Source organism: Poecilia formosa, unplaced genomic scaffold (genome assembly GCF_000485575.1).
Source record: "Poecilia formosa unplaced genomic scaffold, Poecilia_formosa-5.1.2 Scaffold172, whole genome shotgun sequence".
Classification (NCBI taxonomy): Eukaryota; Metazoa; Chordata; class Actinopteri; order Cyprinodontiformes; family Poeciliidae; genus Poecilia; species Poecilia formosa.
The window spans coordinates 568,453-589,568 of NW_006800111.1; the positions used below are offsets into that span (position 1 = coordinate 568,453).

Consider the following 21,116-nt stretch of genomic DNA (forward strand, 5'->3'; position numbering starts at 1 on the left):
TATTTCAATGTTAAAAATCAGACTCTGTGACCTGCATCCGTTCCTGTACGACACCTGAATCCTGTTGTTCTGCAAGCAGTAACATCCAGCTGAGGAGCTCTGACACGATGCGTGACTTTAACTAATGTTTGCTTCCGAGCAGACTAAACCGCCACACCTTAATAAGTCCACCGAATGGTTTGTGCAAATATTTGAGCAATCTTGAGAATGTTTGACTTGAGGTGACAGCAAACTGAGCTGAACACCAAAGATGTACAAAAGTATAATTGCAGTTTAACACTTAAACCTTCAGATTTGCTTGCAAACAATATGGCTGGGCAAAAATAACTACAAAAAAAAGCACACCGTGTTACACTGAGAAAATAATACTAATGCTACCTGTTAACTGCCCTGCTATGGACTCATTCTAAAGATTTTTTCAAACAAAAACTCAACAAAGATTTATTTTCGAGCCACATATTTTCTCATTTGGAAATTGCAACCTTATTATAAGTGTTAAGTTCTAGACAGTTTATTTGCCATTAGTCTGCACTTTACAAAAGAAAATAATTGCCTTTTTAATTTTCTTTCTTTGTTTAATAAAACCTTTTAGTTCCCTGTACTTGAGCAAAAGCCAACTCATAGATGTTACATGGCACCAGGAACTTCAGCTTTAATATTTTATCAGAATAAACAATATTTCAGGAGGATAATAATTTACCAGGAACAACGTATCATATACTTTGCCAATCAATCTTTCTTTTTCATTCTATCAACAAGCTTGCATCTGCTCAGTTAACACTGGGGACCAATTTAGTGGGCTTTGGATTAAAACAAAGATAGATTTTTTTTTGTGTGTCCCCAGCAAATAAATCCTGTAAATATTCCCCCCAAAAGACAAAAGTTTAACTACAAAGTGCTTAAAGATTCACTTGGAGATTTACAAGGCAGCGCAGTTTAAGTGCTTGGAAGAAAGATATAAAGGGAAAAGGCAAGACTGAACAGTTCTGCACAACAGACTGTGAAGCCAACTGTATATTTATTTTGAAATGCAGTATAAAAATGTAACTCTATTTAGAACTTTGATAAATACCTGACCAAAGTTGGGCAATATATCTATTTCTGTACTTTAAATTTACAAAAAAGTCAATTTAACAGCCACAGTTGGTAGATGATCTCTATAAGATCTTGGAAAGGTTTTCTGGAGTAATATATTTCATTTTAACACTTGCAAGTTTTGCTTCCCATACTTAGTTGCAGGCAAAAGGATGTCAACAAGTAGCTATAACGCATAAACTAAGATCTCCACACCAATAAATACATGACCAGGTCATACCTGGGTGGATAGGCTGGTTGCTGGGCGACTAGAGGAAGCTGTGTGCTATTTTAGGCTGCAGTTCAAAAGCAGAATAAATATTTCAAGATGTGAATAAGAAACTTTAGCATCATGTTAATTGATGAGAAGAGAGAAGCAAAAAAGAACAAGATGCAGAGTCAAGAATGCACATGAGTTTCATTTTTATTCTGGCAATAAACCAAAAATTAGTGCAGTACTCCATATAATAATTGCACAATCTGAATTGATTTTAACACTTTTTTCAAGTTAAACAGTGGAAGACAGAAAATATTCATCTGTTTTTATTTATTTATTTATTTATTTATTTATTTATTTATTTATTACAATCTGCAGTGGTGCGTTAACCCTTTATGTCCTAAATTTAAAACCACCGCCTGGATATCTTTTGTTTATTTTTATTGTACGCAGTTCTTTAAATGTCCTGTGAGTACATATATTTGCCCATTTATCCATAACAACTGGAACTTTCAATATCTAGCAAGTTATTTTCGCAATTTACCGCCTATTGAGAGAGCGCCACCCAGATCAATTTCCCTGCTAAGGACGGGGGTAAAATTACCGTAATGGCTGAAAAGCGCAACGTCGGAATCTTTCAGATAGCGCAAACTATGGCGGAATTACGGTACCACAAATTTGGCTGGATCGTCGCCGCTATGTTTAGGACTTAAAAACATTCAAACTAGCTATTGATTTAGAAGCCCTTCCCCAAATTTGACTCCTGTAGTTCTTACAGTTTTGCGGTGTCTTGATATCAGCACCTGAAGCTCGCTGCGAGTCAAAAGACAACTGAAATGCGTTTAAAGCAAAACGTATTTCCCACATCTGCTTAACTTGATTGGCCAGTTTTCACCTGCATGTCATCAGATGCGTTTGCTTTATGAACTACATGTAAGACGCTTTTCTTGGGAGGCCATGTGCAGACTCTGTTTTTTAAATTAAGTTGTAGTTTATTGTTGTTTTCCAGTCACAGTCATCATTCCCATAAATCATACCAGCTCCATTTGGTGTACAGTACCTTAAAACAACCACATATTGTTTTCATATGTTCATGTGAAAACAATGATTTTTATTTCACTTGTCTTTTAAAAGATGAAAGTGGTGTTGAATTCACTGCCAGAAGAAGGAAAATGAGCAGGAACATAGAACTTCATAAGCCATTTATTCCCAGTTTATCATTCACAGCTTCGGTTTAAAACAGATTTTTATTTTTTTTTATTTAAGTTTATTAATATTCATCTCATAAGAATGATAATAGTATTATTTTAAGTGGAGTATTAAAATACGCGAATTAAAATATGAAGAACATGACGGGTGAGTGTGTGAAACTGTGTCCCAGTGTGTGTTTTGGCTTCTGGTTCGTCTGCTGTCGATTTTTCATCCTGTTGTGACGATTGTGGAAACCTCTCATGATTTAGACACAGCACACACTCACCACGCAGACACAATAACCGAATGTGTAACAAATACACACAGTGAACAGCAAAACTATGGGGAGGAGTGAGAAACCATACAGAAAAAGATGGCTGCACCTACACATGTACTGACACACACACAAAGCCTGGACTGAAGGCGATGATACTAAAAGCTTTTTCGTCCTCTTCTAGTTTGCCTTGGATCTGTTATCACACTAATTTCCCCTCTTTCTTCCCGTTTCCACTCCTCTGTTTTCTTCTCCTCCTGTAGAGAAAGAAAAACATGAATCTCATTAAAAGAAATCCAGATGTGCTTAACAGTCCTCCCGGGACCAAAAGACGGAAAGGATGGAAAACCTTTATGGCCTTTTTTTTTTCTTTATGATTCCCATGCAGGCAGCTTTTCAGCAGCACTGTTGCTCATTTACCAAGGTGGAGAGAGAGAGAGAGAGAGAAAAAACACAACTGGGGCAAACTAGTAAAAGGTTAATAGGGTTTGACCTCTGTGTGTGCTGCAAAAGGTAGGCAAAACTGAACATTTTCCATCTTTACATACAGCTTGCAGTCCAATCCAAACACAAAGCCTCAATAAAAACCTTACAGTGAAATACACAGCATTATAAAGCGCTTTTCTAGTCATACTGGCCACTTAAATCACCTTACACTCCAGCTACATTCACCCAGCTGCACTCAGTTGCACACATTCATTCACCGACAAACAAATTGACGCCGTGTGACTGGGGGAAGCTGGAATCAAACCCACAACCCTCCAATTCCACCTTTCTCATCTGGACTTTGGTCCATTACTCTTGTAAGTCGTGTCTGCGGACATCCTCAGACTCATTTTCAGCTCTGCCCGCTCATTTTCAATGGCTACTTCACAACATTGCCTTTGTTGTCCTCAAGCCACTTTGTAGCCAATTTGGTGCAGTGCTTAGGGTCACTGTCGACATGGTAACCCTATTTGTACCAGAGCTTTAAATTCCTGGCTGACATGTTGAGAAATTGCTTCAATATATCCACATAATGTTCATTGGTTATTATCCCGTATATTTTGTAAAGTGGACCAGTCCCTTACTTCACAGCTGAGACGTTCTCTGGCTTCTAAACTCCCTGAATTAAAGTCAGACGGTGAAAACATTGTCCTATTTCTTTACTACAAAGTTAAGGTAAGGTAATTTTATTTACATAGCACATGTTCAGCAACAAGGCAGCTCAAAGTGCTAGATATCAAATTACAACTTTATTATGACGTAACAATTGGACGAACTTTGACAGTGGGTTAGCTACCTTGCTAACAGCATCGATAACATTAGAAAATGACAGATAGGAAAACTTTAAAGACAGGATTCTTATTCACACAGCAGCACATCTCCTCATCAGTGGTGAGTTCATATTAAGATTTATTGGTGTGTGTGTGGCTTGTATCCATTGTTAGCCTCAGCATTTGCAAGCTAGCAGTAGGAATACATCGCCTGCATGATGAAACGAGGACGTTTTGACCTCGGTTGTTCCACACCGGTTCTCCTCTACCTCGTTCACAGGTGGGCTTGTGTTGCAGGGACCACATCAGTATCTGTTTTCACCCCTACAACAATAGCCCCCTTTTGTTCTGACCCATTCTGCTCCTGTCTGCCTCCTCCTCCTCTTTCAACCCTCTGGCATTCCCACCTCCCCTCATCTCAGAGCACCTCTATCTTCCCCCCTTTCAGACACGTCTCTGTTTTTCTGCTTACGTCCAGCCCTTCTGTTTCCCCCAAAATTAAATACAAACTAAATACAAACTTCCACCTCAGTGGTGCAAGTTTATTACGATTGCTCTCCTGCGTCCAGTTGGGTCATGAAGAGCTCTGCGCAGGTCAAACAAGCATTCAGGGAAACCATATTTTAGGAATCCACTGTTTGTAAATGCTTTTGAACTGCAAAGCATGCAATGAGTTAAGGATTATAGCAATTAAATAAGCAGGAGTAATGACTTATTAGAAAAGATGACAACAACAACAAAACATTTTAGTCACAGTCTAACATTTGGGGACTTCAAGAATAAACAGCTGATTTTCGAATATCTAGATGAAAAATCTTGCTCAGTGGTGTAGAAGCCATATGTACCAATGGCTTTCGATGCAACCACTACTGCGTATGTGATTTGAAGATTGCTGAAATCTGCTTGATTTCAGCACAATTACCCGAAGCACAAAGGGGAGTTCACCTTTGTGGTTTGTCAAAAAAGTCTGAGTTTTAAGCCGTAAATCCTTCACAGCAGCTGTTTTTCAGACAAGGCAGACTGTGGTTCCTTGGTAATTATAGTTTAAAAAGTGACTTTTGTGTTTACTTGCTAAACTTGTCTAGTATTCGAAAAAGAACTTGGATGACTTTTAACATTTAGATTTGAGAAAAGACAAGAATAGAGGAGTCAAATAATTTTCAAGGCAGTGTAGCGTCTTAATTTTGTGATTTTTCCACACAAACTGGAGTTTTTTTTCCCTCTCCAGGTTAAAAGTTTAGACTGATGGAATTAGGTATTTTTAAAAAATGTTTTTTCTGCGTTTAGCTCAGCAGCTCTGCTGCAGAGCTAAATCTGAAGCCTCCTCTTTCCCCTGTGATGTATGTAGGCTAGTCCCAGATTAGCAAGTGAACTGGGTTAGTTCTTCCTGGGCTTGATCTGCTGCCTGTGGGACAATGCACCTTCTTCCATTAAAAAAACGAGTCTCCTGAGAGGAAACGTGCTGAACACTACTTATAACTCCGAGGATGGGTGTTTTGGGACAAGTGGGACACATTCTGGGTTGGGGTTTCTTTCCTAAAAAAAATATATATATATATGCTGCATTTCACATTTACTTGTTTAAGACAGAACCAGCTTGTCAAGGATAAAAGTTTGCATTTACGTGATGGACGCCTGTGCAATCGGGCACAGCTGAACTCACTGCTAAAAGTGTTACCTTCTATTTTTGTACGTGTAGGTCCCAGAGTTTCACCGAGATGGCACAGCAAAGCGAAAGTCACTGGAAGGCAGCGCGGATAATCCTGTCGCTGAGCGGCTGGGTGGGGCGGAAGTTGTCCCCCAACATCCCGTCGTTTCCTTCAAGTAGCTCCGCCCCCTTGATGTGCGACCGTAACCTCCGAAACTCCTCGATCTGCAAACAGAAAAGTGAAAACAAAAAACAAACAAACAAAAAAGAAAAAAGGCCACAACCTCATGTCCCTCGGTCCCTTACTGAGGGACACTTCGCTACAAGGTTCACTGCTACATCTGACGGTATGATGTTGTTGGATTATTCAGACACTTTTCTCTTTTGTTTCTCCAAAATATTAATGTTTGAGAAAATTCGAGTAGAAGATGTGTAGGCGATGCATGTCTTATCTCTGATCTGTTGAGGGGAAACGTTTACGGCTTTGTCATTCTTTGCCCAAGAATGTTTAAAAAAAAACAAAAACAAAATCAAAGCCACAAACAGAAAAAAACTGAACATTTCTAACTTCCTTTTCATGTGAAATTGCTGCAGTTGCAGATTGCATCTCTTCTTCAACCACATAACAGAGAGAATCACCCACGTCGCTAAAACAAACAGCAGTTCTCGAACTGCTGCGCCGTTGGTTGGCTGCCCAAACTTTTACGGCGCCCTCTAAAAGTGCAAAGGCTGTGGGCATGGCAACGGGTGTCTGGCATGTATGTGTACACACTCACTCTGCACACACACTCTCTGTCTTGTAGCAATTGATAACAGCAGGATGTTTGAAGTGCGTTTATTAGGAAAGCAGGACTTGCTGGGGGGTTTCCTTATGCTTTATTTGGTTCATCCAGTTAAAGCACGACAAGAAAGCTTCACGCCACTGGAGGAGTCTGTATGTTCAGTGCATTTTGTTTTGCACACCTAACATTATTTGCAGTATTTTTGTCCATATTATTCTGACAGCTGCTGAACCGGTAGTCTGTTGGTTTAGATCAGAGATGAAATCTGAGAAAAATGTTAGAAATGTGGAACAAGAGGCAATAAAAGGATCGCTAAGACAAACAGAAAATTAACAGTTGAGATGAAGGCAATGCAGTTTTGTAAACTAACATTTTTTTATTATTATTGGAGTTTTCTTCATTCTAATCTTAAGGATTCTAATAGAAAACCTTGATGATGAACTACAAAGTGGATGATGTAGTTCGCTTAGAAAACAAGAAATGCCCACTGGACTCGGCAAGCATCGGAAGAAAACATATATATCTAAAGTCACTGTTAACGTCACATTGAGCAAAAAGACCAATTATTTATTATTTGCAAATGAAGGGACACACACCAGTTTTTGCTTTTCAAAATTTTAGAACCCGATGAGCCCACATGAAAGAGACATAAATATGTTTCATTACTGAACAACAACAACAACACAACTGGCCACTGTGGCGTTACCCACTGGTGTCCAGATCTGCTTAATAACAATGGAAGTTTCCTGGGAAATTATCAATTCATCAGAGCGAGTCAATCGCATTTATCCGCCCATGTCCGGATTTGCTGCAATCAGGAGGCACTAATAGCTCATCTGACCCGTTTCTAATTGTTCCATTATGCTGAACCGCAGGAGCAAACCAGCTCCTTTTAAGTGCTTCGTCTGACATGCTCATCGTCTAAATCCTTCTGTTTTGTTGTTGGCAAATAATTTTCATTACTTTGATCCGGATCTTCGTTCTAAAACTCAGTGTGAAATGAAATACACAATTCTGTTCATGTCTTAAAGGTACGGACGCACGCGAATTTTGATTAAGTCAAAACAAACTGATTTATCGTCTTCAGATCTCGCCTGCTTTCTTTTCGCCCTGTGCACCCGCACCGTACACACGGCCCGAGGCAGAAAGACCTCTTTGTGCGCGCATTTCAAAGGGTCAGCAAGCCAAAAGTGTAGTCAAGATGAAAGACATAAATAAATGTCAGAGGGCTAGCACCTTTATCTATTACAAAAAAAGAAAAAAACCCTTTGGAGGAGAGCCACGAGTCGGGCAAAGGTTGAATTAAAGTTTAAATCAATCAAAGGCAACATGACAGACTTATGGATTGGTAGTGGGTGGAAAGGCTTCCTGCATGGAGCCAGAAAACTCCAGTTCATGCTCCTGTAGATTAATAATAATAATCAGAGACGGATGGTGCAGTGATTATTTAGTTATAAAATGCTGAAAATGCTGAAGAAAATAAATAAATAAATATGGTAAACTGGGTGAATCAGTCATTAGCTAGATGATTAGTCACACCTCTGATTTTTATTGCTGCAGCCTTTATTTTCAGTGTAAACAGTTTATGCTTTCTTCAATGTGACGGAGGTTTCAGACTGAGAGAGAGCCACTAAAAGATAAAGAAAACCTTTAAAAAAAATAAAGAAAACATTTTTGCTTGTGGGAGAATCTAAATGTCTGACTCCGTACCTGTAGCTGTGAGATGGTGAGGGGATAGCGGAAAAGTATCCAGGTCACTTTTTCACTACAAGGCGGCGTGGTGAGAGATCCTTCGTACACCCAGTAGTCTCTCAGCAGCGGGTCTAATGATCACAAGGAGAACATTTAATCCTCAACTATACTGGGTCAAAATGCTGGCTTTTGCAAGAACTTAATAGTTTCCCTTTAACTCAAATGGGAATGAGGCATTGTTCTGTATTTATCATGGGCTCAAAAGAGAGGCACAAACTGCAAAACAAGTAAAAGTCTCAGGAATGATTCCACTGGCTTTAGTGGTGATAATAATAAGGGAGGAGAGGAACGACTGGAACATTCGATTTGATGAAACTATGACTTACAAAGAGAACATACTGTACTCCGATGTGGCACAAATAATTAATGCGTCAGACATTCTGAAACCCTCTTTCCTTCTCAAAATACCAGTCAGATGTTTCACCCTTCCTCCCCCATGTTAGCGCTGACTTTCCACCTGCTACATTTGAACAACAATAGTCATGTTTCGTCTGCAGATGTTATGTTGCTGTCCAGTTTCCTTGAAACTTTGAGCACAAAACTCTGGTAGTTATTCTCCCTATTGACATATTTGCCACATCTTGCGTGTTTTGCATATGCTAATATTAGATTTGATACAACTGTGTGCATGAGGGATTTTATGTAGCTTGTAAAAAAACAACTTCCTACTTGACATTTTGTCAATTTTTGCAGTTCATAAAATGAAGAGAAATGTTGCTGGCATTGCTAGAAGCAGCTAGCACAACAAAAGGATGCAAAGCGACATGCACACCCTAAATTTGTCCAACTTGACTCCTCCGAATATTGTTCTTGTCCTTGCAGCCAAACATAGCAAAATCTTTTTTTTTCCCCCAAGTGAGCAGAAACTGAAAATGCACATTCTTCATTTAAAAGGCGTCAGCTTTTGAGGTAGTGCTTCTTTCTTGACATCCCCCTAGTCCGTCGTGATGTTGAGCCAAATGTCGCTGTGGAAACTGGTGTTTTTTAGCAGCTTCCACTTCATGGTAAAAGTTGTTCCAAACCATTCTAGCCACTTTCCTTCACTCTCATGGTCACAGTTTTATTCAGATGATTGAAACATGGGAACAACTGGGTGTTCCAGTATGTTCCAGCACTTATTGATCTCATTCTTTCAAGACGGCCAGCACCTTAATCCAATTGAAAATTTCAGAGCGATAAAATATGTCAGGAAAGCAACCGGTTTAAATGAACTGCACCAAATCTGATTATGCCAAAAGCTTACCGACAGCTACAAAAGGCATGCAGTCAAGGTCCACATTGACTTTAGATGCATTTATTTGACCCTGTGTGATTTTTATCTTGTACAGATCAGAGGGAATCAACAGCTTTATTCTAAAATAATCTAAAAGGGATTTTTCTGTTTTACTCCAACGAGCATTTGTAAACCTGTTTTTCTATTCTACGTCTCTCTAATTTACACAGGTGGCATCCAGAAGAATTGTTGTTATTTTCCATGTGCTTTTCTGTTCGGCTGCTGACTCGCATGTGCTGCTCAAATATTTAAGGTGTTAACCTGAACATGAAGTTTTGAGATCGAATCGTTTCCGTCTTACCGGGTAGGAGCGTGTTGGGGTTAAAACATGGGATTATCTTGTTCTTCCCCTAAAGAAAACACAGTGGCAAAAAGAAGCAGTTACGCTCACGACCCATCAACCCTCACGGCCGCGATTCTGAATCAAATCTTTGCTGTGTCGCCATCACACACAGGCTTCACCTTGTACTGCAGGTCTTGTAGGACTTCGGTGATGGCCTTTAGTCCTAGGTGCTCTTTGCCGATCTGATAGAAACACATGCATTTTTGGGTTTCAGCACAGACTTATCACTGCTGTCGGCGGCTGTTTTCACAATGTCAGCCGCATTTTTTCAGCAGAGATAAAGTCCACGTTCTGTTATCATGCAGGAAGAAAAAGCGGAAGATGAAAGAACAGACATTGTAGAAAACAGGATGTGTGAGACTGAGACCTCGGGAGGTCAGGAACGACGGGTTTCAAAAGAAGAATGAGGTGTTTTCCTCGGGTAACGTCACTCAGCACAGAGCCGAGCTTCCATTTCGTAGGAGATCTTAGTCAACTAGCATGAATCAGCAGGAGATGTGTTTAAGCAATGATGAGTCTTATTCACCTCACTTGTAGTGGCTGTAATGCCGGTGCCTTATTTATGCATAATCTGAGATTATCAATGTGCTAATTAATAATATGTTGCAATTTATTAACTATAGTACCGGACGAAACAAGAATGATGCTTAAATACAAGCACTAATTTACATTTCCTGAATAAAATATTCACTATGACCTCGAAACTTTTCAGAAAAAAAACAAAACTCTCTGATATGATCTGAGTTCCAGGTGTGTATGGCTTGATGCTTACCTGGACAAAAAGTGCTATGATGAGGACACCATTCTTCTTCCCCAAAGCATCTTCTAGAGAGTTAAACAGAGTGTTGTTCCAGTGAATCAGATGGAGCTGAGGACAAAAAAAAGAAAAACAAAGAAACTAAAACATAAACTGCAACCGGAAGGGCGTTTCAAGTCGTTAACGCGATGAGTTTGCAGGAAACATCAGATGAACTCCTCGTCTGGTTTACATAAATCAAAGACTGGCTGGAAACTGTAAAACTTTCCAAGTGAAAAGTCTAATGAACTGGACATATCCTGATTTCTCTGTAAAAAAAAAAAAAAAAAAAATCTAATTTCATCAAAATTGTTGGAAAAATTGCTTTTTTTGGACTCCCATTGTGTGCTACATTTACAGCTGAAGCAAAGTACTTGAATACACTCTATAAAAAGAAGGTGACTCAGAATTACCAAAATGACTTGCATCAAATTGAGAAGCTTAGAAGCACTGAGACATTTTGTGAACACCCAGACGATGATGTTGTAGATTTTTTTAAGCTTAAACTTGTAGATCTCCACAGATCTGGTTCATCATTTGGGTTTATCTGCTCAAATAATGGTATGCAAGTATAAAAATCAGGGTAATGTCCAGCCATATTACAATTTAGTAACATCTACACATTTCATAAAATAGATGCCATCATTCGAGCAACATTTTAAGACGTCAGCCGGGAAGTTGAGCTTGTTGGGCACAAGAGGTGCAATGACTCTAAACATGCCATCAAAATTCATCCTGACAACAAAGATGATCTCAATCCCATTAGAAGTTATTTGGCAGAGACTTAAAGGTGCCTGTGAGCAAGGCGACCTACAAACCTGAATCAGTCAAACCACTTCCTTCAGGAGGAATGGGCCAAAGCTGCAGCAAACTGTCGAGGAAGGTTTTTTTTTTAACAATACCTAAATAATTAGCCAGTAATTCCATCAAAGTGAGTAAAATGTCTTTGAGCTAAATTTGAATTAAGTTATTAAAAATTATCTAAAAACCTATCTTTGGTATTATTCCTAACTGAGCTAAAACAAATTTAAATTTCAGTCTGATTTTTACAAAGGGAAAAGGAATGGGTTTTTTGTTTTGTTTTTAATGCGGTGTGTCTGAACATCTGGTTTCAACGTTGCCTGCTGCTTTCAGTGGAACCTGATTCTGCTCCAAGGTCAGCTGGTTCATTTTCCATCCAGCATCTTCCTCATGTAAGATAAGCTAATGGACAACATGAGGGCAACAATACTCACTCTCTGGAGAGGACTGGCTGCCCGACAACAGCTAAACGATTATCCATGTTTGTTTTGTTTTTTGATTTTTACAACATATTAAATGCAACTTTTAAAAGCCAAAGCCTTATTTTCAATTGCACAACTCACAACAGCCAAATCAAATATCAAGAGAAATAAAATATTCTCTAAACAGGCAGGAAGCATCACAGTAGTTCGATACAGCGACCTCTAGTGGAACAAAGTATTAACTTAAACTAAACACCACCAGGCCTAAAGAGATTCTGCTTTAATAGATATTTTAGATTTCATTTCAAATTGAGGTTATGGGGAGTAAATATCTTAACCTGTGGTATAAAACTTGCTTTGATGGAACAGAGTAATCTTCCTGGATTTCTTTTAACATCTTCAGTTTGGGAAAGTCATACAGTAGATGCATATCGTGAGGCAATAAAAGCAAATTTTACATCTTACACACTTAAGAATCACTTTGTCGTTCACTCAGAGAACTGTGTGTACTTTCAGAACATGTAGAAAACAGAGGCAGGATTTATAACTTTGTAGTTTTTACCTGATTAACACAAATAATATTGTTTTTTCCTAAATTTGGTGGAGATCTGGATTCCAGTGCTCATGCGGGTTAAATGCAATCAAAATAGTTGCACACCACGTTGTCTTAGAGTTGACTAAGACATGAACCTCTCAGATGTGTGTAACAAACACATCAAGACTAGTAGAACGACGTTCCACTCACCCACTCTAACTTTAGGTGAGTGAAGTCATTTTTTTATGTTTTTATTGATCTTGCTCAGTCATTCAGGTTGCAAGCCACCTCTGTGATCTTCAAAACACACCTGCCAAGGTTGGATTGAAGGCTTAATCAATCCACAGAGGCTGCTGGCTGATACCTTACATTAAAAGAATCAGACAATGCCTGTGAGCTTTATGAGTCGCAAAAGGATCTGCAATATGAAGAAGGAGATCTGGAGCAAGTGTTTAGTTTGTACTTTTTGTTGCACTACTCCAAATGCACCACTCCTAAATTAGTTGTAAGGTAATGTAACGATTCCCTCCCTTACTGTATTCTAAATAGTCGCATTGTATCAGAAGAGTTACTTGTTTGGGCTCAAGCAGCTCCAATGTTATGCACATGAGGACCAATGTCTGATCCGGAGGTATAAACACAGGATAGCTGTGTTTTCCCTTGGAGCAGGGTGCGTTGCTTGTCCTGCGTACCTCCATGGGGAAAGCCTTGAAGTTGACCGTGTGCTCTGATCCTCTCTGGTTCTCTTTGCCCCAGTGGAATCGAACCTCGTGAAGCTCGTACTCATGATCACTAGGCAATGGACCCCCGGTAACCACTGACAAAAGCAAAGGAAACCACAATGAGGTCTAAGCAAGTGTAAACAGGAAGCAAAAAGCATAATTCAACATGTAGAGAGCGGCTCAGCAGCAGGGGAGAAAATGGGTCATGTGGGGTTGGACAGAGGTGATTTTGTTTTCTCTTGTAAAAAGCAACACCGATAAACCGCAGCGACTGACGCCGATACCTGATACATGCTTCTTGCTTTCTCTCAGGGTGTCTTCCTAGGACTGACCTGACTTGGACTTGAGAAGGATGCGGACAGTGTGCCCGTCGTTGATGACTTCACACTCTCGACACACCACGTAGTTTGGCGATAAGCCAGCATCCAGGAGGGAGGGGTCATACTGCGCTTCCCTTGAGTTGAGATTAATCGGAGACTGGTACTCGCCGTTGGCCGCTGGGAAATGGAGTCCCCATTCTACACCTACGAGTGAAAATCCACAGCAAACATTTATGTTTCTGTCCACGTCTGAATCGTCAGCTTGAAACATTTTACCATTTAAAAAGCATAGCCAGAGTTCGCCCTATTCTCTCCGTCGCTAATACTGAGACTCTGATGCTTTTATTTCCAGCTGTGTAGACTATTGTAATGCCCTGCTTTCTGGTCTCCCTAAAAAAATAAATAAAATAAAACCGTGCACAGCCTTCTGCTGTTACAAAACTCTGCTGCTCAAGTGCTAACCAAGACCAGGAGGCAGGCTCACATTACACCTGTTTTAAAATCGTTGCATTGGCTCCCAGCACGTCTCTGGATTGATCTTATGATTCTCTTACTTGTTTTTAAATGTCTTTATGGTCTTGCACAATCTTACCTTGCAGAGCTGCTGATACCTTATGAACCTCTGCGGGCCCTGAGGTCCTCTGGCTCCGGACTATTAATGGGTCCAAGAGTCAGAACATACACTTATGGTTCTGTCTTATTTCCAGTATTACGGCCCTCGTTTGTGAAACGGTCTGCCAGAAAACCCGAGGGCCGCAGAAAATATGTTGCTGTATTTAAGAGACCCGTCTTTTTAACTGTATTTCCTGAATTCAGTTCTGTTGAGTATGTGCATTTTACATGCAGCTGTGTGTTTTCCCATGTGGAGTTGGGGCGGGTAATTGTTTGTTTTTATTGATCTGTACAGCACTTTGAGCTGCTGTTAGTATGATGGGTGCTTTATGAATAAAATTGATTGATTGAGGTCTTTATTAGTTTTCCTCATTTAGAGACAGAAACTTTTGCTTGTTCCTCTTTGCAAAATCGCTCAGGTTCAGTCAGATTGACTGCTTTGCCACAAATTCTCAATTGTATTTTGTTCCAGATTTTAAATAGGCCATGCTAGCACCTGTGTTGCTCTGATTCATTCTGCTGTAGCTCTGGTTGTTTGAAAAGGATTTCTTCCAGGATCATTGTGTTTCTTGATCTTCCTAATTCAGTTTGTCATTTGAGACCTTCACAGAACACCTGGATTTATACTGAAGTTAAATTACACTGAGATGGGATCCAATTACTAATCACGTGGCTGCTGAAGACAGTTGGTTCCGCTGGATTTCGTTTGGAGGCAATACATTAAAAAAAAAAAACAAAAAAAAAAACAAAACAAGGCTGAATGTCAGAGTTTGGCGTTGTTGCGTCTGTGCGTTGTGTGTTTTCCCTGGAGGGTGGGAGTGAGCTGGGGATGCACTCTCGCACCGATTCATCAAGCTCTAAAAGGTTACATCCTGGAAATACTTTATGTATTTCTGATGTATTTTATTCATAGACGTGAAAACCCACTGTTTTGACAGAGGATGTGGCAGTAGTGGTGATTCAAAATGGCACTACCTGCCTACTCGTTTTATTGTTTGCACATGTCATTTTTCTGACGTCCTTTCTCGTCAAGTTTGAAATTGGTTTCTCAGAGTAGTAAAACTGACACCTGTGATGGAGTATTCTGATGGAAATGATGAACAGCGGTGGTTCTCTCTACTCTGTTTTTCGTGTTTGGTTTTGAAACAAAAAGTACTCTGTAAGACATGCCGCGTCATTATATGTGTAAAACTCAAGTCATCGTAACAATGGTCCAGCTGCATTGTCTTTATTTAGTCTTCCATCTGAAACCAAAGGATGGTTTACCACCACATTTTTGTGATTTAATGATGCCACTAGGTTACTAGATGTTAAAGGAGTGGTACTAAACCTATTCAAATACTTTGTGGAAAAAATAATAATGATAATGTTCCGTAAAAAACAAAAAAAAACAAAAAACAGGTTTCATGATCCTTTAATGAATTCACCAAGAGAATCCTTCAGATTGATTTAAATCAACTTTGTCTTATTCAAGAGTACTGTGATCCATGAAGAGGGCTGATAAAAAAAAGGGAGTCTCACATGAGCACATAAATAAGTCTCTCCTTTAATGAAAGTCAAATGTTTTTCAGTTAATTTTGTGGTGCATCTGCTGCCTCCTGTGAGCTTTCACTCTCTGAAACACTGCAGCCTCTGCTGTCACTGCTGTGACTATGAGGGTGTTGAGATCTTGAAAATGAAACAGGTCATGGTTACAGAAACAGGGTCATATTGTCCTTGCCTAATACAAGTAATCATAAAACAAAAACCATGCAAGCATGCATAGAGAGTATAGAGACTGAGATTTTGTAATATGTTTGTCCGTACAGCATCAGATGGAATCTATTTCAGACAGATGCAAATTCATTATGTCTACTCTGACTGAATGTGGAAGACGCCATGATACTATCAGTGACACTTGCAGTCTGGTTTCACTTGGTTTTGAGGGCAACATCATCACACAGTGAGAGCAGAACGCGTTGCAGTGAGTGTTTTTAAGGAAGAGGAAACAATCACTTTAAAAACACTTTAGTCCCTCCAAAAAAACAAGCCGAGTGAGAGTTTAGAGAGTTTAGAGAGTTTAGAGAGAAGCACATGCTTTTCTGCAGCAGGAACTGATGCCTTTCTCCTCATCCATGGAGAAAAGAGGGGAGGCTGCCACATTCCCTCCTTCCTCAGCAACTAAAGCCATGACAACAATTTTCTGAGCACACACCGGGTTGCCCTGCAGCACTGAAAAGACTAAATTCACCCGGCACTCAACTATGCAAGGCCCAGTAGAGACGATTTGACTTTCTTTCCTCTCATTTTGTCTTTTTAAGATCAACTAGAGCTCCTTCTTTTACTTATGTGCTTATGTCAAGCTGTGGTTACAAACTTGCCAGAAGCTCGTTCCCACTGGATTTTAAAAAACATAAAAAATCACTAACAACCAGAACATCCTGACATGTGGCAAGAGAAAAAGCTGCATCAGTATTCAGTCCATGCCTAAACTTCAGCCAGCATGGACAGTTATTGTTTCGGGTTTGTGTTTACGCAGTAAAGCTCTCTACGTAGAAGATGGAGTGGAAAAAAATGAATACACTATTTTACCATTGTACGTCTTCACTTATGGATGAACTGAATCTGTGTAGATTTTACCTGACAACAAGCTCGCATGAACTTACAGACGCAAACAAATTTGTTGGCACCCCTGGTAAAGACGTGCCCTTAAAATAAATCAATTTTTATTGTATAGCAACACAATTATAATATGAACATTTTTTGAAAATCCAAACGTCTGTTTGACTAAATTCACTCAAAGGGGAAAAATTGCCACATGAGAAAATAAGAGGTTTTAGCTAAATTACTTTTGTCTCTATGTTTTCACCACATATTTCAGATTAGTTTCATGCTGACAGACAATCCATTTTAAGAGGTTCCCTCACGCCGTGCACTCAAATGAGGTTTCCAAGGTCTTCAGAAGAGAAACAGGCCCACACCATCACTCATCCTCCGCCATACCTAACAACAGCCATTAGGATTTTTCCACAGATTCATGCTCTGTTTCACACCAAATCCATCAGTATTGTTGGTTGGTCAAAAAAAGCACACAATTCCAATTTAAGTCCCTGGATAGTTTATGTGGTCATGGTAGATTTTCACTCCCAAATAACCAGTTAGCATGAAATCAGGGTCTAACAGTTTTCATAGAGGCTGAGAGGGCAAGAAGATTTTACCAGGGATGAAAACAAATGTGTTTGTGTCGCTGCAGAAAAGAAATTCAGCTGATTTCGGTTTTCAAACAGTCATGCAATTGTTCTTTAAAAAGTGTCTCGCTGCAGTTCTTGATAATACTTTATTTGAAGGGGGGTGAATAAGACTGTCATGACACTTTCATAAACATGACATAACACGTCATGAACATGAATAAGTCTTCATGAATATTTATGACTGTTGTCATAAAGCGTCATTCGGTAAATTATGACACTTTTAATACAAAGTTGACATTATTCAAAAAGACTTTATGACAACTTGACATTAACCAGGAAATCATTACTGTTTAAACTTTACCTTTAATAACATAAAGTTACCTAATTTTTAAAGTGCAATCAGTAATACTTTTATAACAAATTTATATCAGTAATGATTTCTTGGTTAATGTCAAGTTGTCATAACAAAGACATTTTGAATAATGTCAACTTTGTATTAAAAGTGTCATAATTTGCCGAATGACGCTTTATGACAACAGTCATAAATATTCATGAAGGCTTATTCATGTTCATGACAGGTGTTTATGACAGTGTCATGTCAGTCTTATTCACCCCCCTTCAAATAAAGTGTTACCCAGTTCTTTATTACCAATTAACCCAGAATGTGAAAGCATGAAGTTTAATGGGTTCATACAGGATTCTTGTGGTATTTCCTTGTCAAACAGTAACATCTAATCCATGCATTGAAAGTGCTTCGCATCACTGGTCATACTTACAGGAACAGTCACAGAATTGCATCATAGCTCATCCTTGGATGCTCAGTAAAAGCAACAAAAGAAGGAAGACAAAGTGAAACAAGACAAGAATAGTTGAGTGACGGTTTGCTTTTCTGCAAACTTTACTAAAATGACTGTTTTAGTAAACAGTCATTTTTACACCATCTTTTTACAAAGTTGGTAGCAATTATGTAAAAATGTCCACATTTCCTTTAACGATACAGAAAGGTTCGATCAGAGCTACAGTAGCTTGCAAAACCATGCATACACCTTGAACTTTTTCACTTGCCATTATGTTACAACTGCAAACCTTAGTGCAGATTATTGGAATGTTGAGATTTTTTGTTGTTGTTTTTTTGTTGTTTTTTTGACTAACACAAAGTAGCACAAATTTATGAGGTGGAAGGAAAGTGATGGCTTTCAAAAACAAAAATAATTTAAGCAACATTTAAAGTGTCATGTGCTTTTGTAGTCAGCCCCTGTGAGCTGATACTTCTTGCAAGTTGTTTGGGAAATGTCTCTTCTGACTTTGCATATCCAGAGTTACATTTTTGCAAATGGTTTTTTGCAGAATACCTCAAGTTCAAACAAATTGTACGGAGTGCATGTGAATAATACTTTTCAGCATCTCATGCAATATCTATAGTTGTCCCGGTTGTATTTAGGGGTATCGGATTAGAGAGAGTTGAATACAAATGCATTCCACACTTTTCAGATTTTATTGTCAATTATACAATGATTTGTGCACGACTATGTTATAGTTTGTGGTTGTAACGTCATAGAATGTGGAGAAGTTCAAAGAGATGTGAATAATTTTTGCTAAGACACTCCCAGCTCTGTAAGAAAAGTTGAAAAAAAGTCTCAAATTTCTCATCTTCTTCAGCTAGACGTAGTGACTAACCTCAGACACAATGTAGCTGAGGGGCCTAGCTATTTTACAACAAGCAATGTTGCAGAGGCAGTGCAAACTTCAATTTGAATTTATTCCAAGCATACATGAAGGCAACATCTTCACCTAAAAATCGGCAAGATAAAAGTAAATGGAAACTTTTCAGTCTTCTGGAACATGATTTAAGCTCCACCTTGACGCCCCTCTGCCGCCTCCCCTCTAGACTCTGACTCTCAGCATCCCCTTGTGTGAACGCAGAGACCAGCCTACCTTCCTCGTAGCCCCAGTCCAGCTCATCTTTCCCAGGGACATAGTCTGACTCCTCGTTCACGTTGTCGGCCATGGTGCCTTCCAGCTCCTTCGCTTTGGGTAGAAACAGATCCGTGTTCCCGGCTGTCTCAGTCACGCCGGTTTAAGTTCATTCACTTGCAGACAAAGTTAAGTCTCTCAAGCCTGCTGGGAAGATTCCTTCAAGTGTATTAACTTTCTTTTTTTTCTTCTTCTTCCTTATAACTTTGTCTTTAAGTTGGCTGCTATCCTCTTTGTTATTCTTAAAAGTCTGTAATCCTCCTTCTTCCCTCTCTTTAGTTGTTGTCCACAAAGTCACTAATGGATGAGTGGAGCAGTCAGCCTGTTTCTCTTTCCTCTGTGCTCCTCCTCCTCTCTCTCTCTGTCTCTCTCTCTCTCCTACCCTCTCTCTTTTTGCGCTGCTGCTATCTGTATCTCTTCTACCATTTCTTTTTTTTTTTCTTTCTCTCTCTGGTTCTCTGCAGGTGTGCCTGACCACTGTGGCTTTCCTCTACAGAAAGGCACAAAAGTGCATCTTTAATGGGAAGCAAATGTAACCCATTGTTTCAAGCCATGCAGTCCAGCATTGTGTGTTGTATTGCTTTAACCTTACTGCTGTTTGGGGTCTCCTGGTGGTATTTTGTATGTCTGCATGTCGGAATGCAGGCAGGAAGGTCATGCCGGTGTTTCTCTTGGAGGCCACACACACACACGCACGCACGCATGCATGCACGCACGCACGCACGCACGCACACACACACATACATACACACACCCCTGGGTGAAGGAAACGGCAACAGCAAAGAAAAATAGACAAAAAGCGGCAGAATGTACAGAATAAAAGGCCCGACTGTTCTCCAACCCTGATGACTTCAAGATGGACATAAAAAAAAACCCGAATTCCCAATAACCCACACCCAGTTTTGGCAGGGGTAGCAAATGACATCTCAGGCTCCCCGATGTCCACCGTATTAAATTTACAGTAAGAAAACAGAAACGGGGAGTTGTACTTTTCCGTGCTGTTGTTTTCAGAAATGTAAAAAGTTGACTGTCCCGCTTGTTCTTTTCTCCTCTTCTTTCTTTTCCAATCCACATCCTGCAGGCTGATGATGTTAATTACCCTACATTCTTTATATGGAAGCCTGTCCTTGGAGCTATTGAAATGAAGGCAAGCTCCCTGGTTTCCATACAGTAGATCTAAAAACAGAGCTTGGAGTCCAAAACTGCACCCTGACTGAACGTGTCTTCAGCCCCACATTATGTTTAAATATGTAGGGTTTTAATATATGCTTAAAAAAATAAAAGCTATTAATACCCTTGGCATTTTGAAGCATGTGTTTATTTTTCATTGCACCCAGGCACTCTGAGCACCGCTCTGAACAATTGAAGGGTCACACAGTCACAAAATCCCCGATACACATCAATGTGAAACTCACAGCCTGTGTGATTTAAAATCTATCCTGTCTGCTCTGACAGCTCAAACCAAAGCAGTTTCTTTAGCAGCTTTCTCTTCCTCTTTGTTTGCTCCTCTAAGCATACGCTGTGTTCTTTGATTCAATCACAAAATACTCAGCGTTATCTAACGCGTTAAAAGGTCACAATGACAACATACTGTCTATTGACTGTTGGCACTTATGTCGCACAGACAAACATAAGCATTTTCCACCACAATAATAAAACAATGTAAAGGGGTATTAAATATGTCTATTAAAAAAAAAAAGTCATTGTTTTTATTTGGAGTAATTTAGAAATGACATCAACTTTCTCAATAATCCACAGGAGAGGATTGCATTACAGTAATCATACCCTTCTTATCATTGTTGATCAGATTTTTGCATGTTTTTGTTGGTATATTTAGTTTTGGAGCTTGAGAGCTTAAAGTAGTTGAAGCTGGAAGGCATCCTCACCATCACCCTATAGTCTACAATTTCTTTGATGATCAGATGCAAATCAGGACTCTGGCTGGGTGGCCCCA

At 39.5% G+C, this 21,116-nt stretch overlaps 1 protein-coding gene across 3 annotated transcripts; it reads right to left on the reverse strand.

Annotated features, from left to right (window-relative positions):
- Window positions 1–1,656: 1,656 nt before the first annotated feature.
- On the reverse strand, window positions 1,657–19,482 carry ca8 (carbonic anhydrase VIII). 3 transcript variants are annotated; one of them, XM_007565104.2, is made up of 9 exons: window positions 19,124–19,482; window positions 13,419–13,604; window positions 13,057–13,181; window positions 10,583–10,678; window positions 9,930–9,992; window positions 9,769–9,817; window positions 8,153–8,265; window positions 5,691–5,885; window positions 1,657–3,013 (listed from the first exon to the last, which is right to left on the reverse strand). In XM_007565104.2, exons 1-8 carry the CDS (start codon window positions 19,194–19,196, stop codon window positions 5,751–5,753), a joined length of 840 nt encoding a protein of 279 aa, XP_007565166.1. In that variant the 5' UTR covers window positions 19,197–19,482; the 3' UTR covers window positions 1,657–3,013; window positions 5,691–5,750. The 3 variants fall into 3 exon arrangements, with proteins under 3 accessions (XP_007565166.1, XP_007565165.1, XP_016533516.1); XM_007565103.2 differs by having other exon boundaries at window positions 13,419–13,610; XM_016678030.1 differs by lacking the exon at window positions 19,124–19,482 and adding an exon at window positions 17,965–18,045 and having other exon boundaries at window positions 13,419–13,610.
- Between the last annotated feature and the right edge of the window lie 1,634 nt (window positions 19,483–21,116).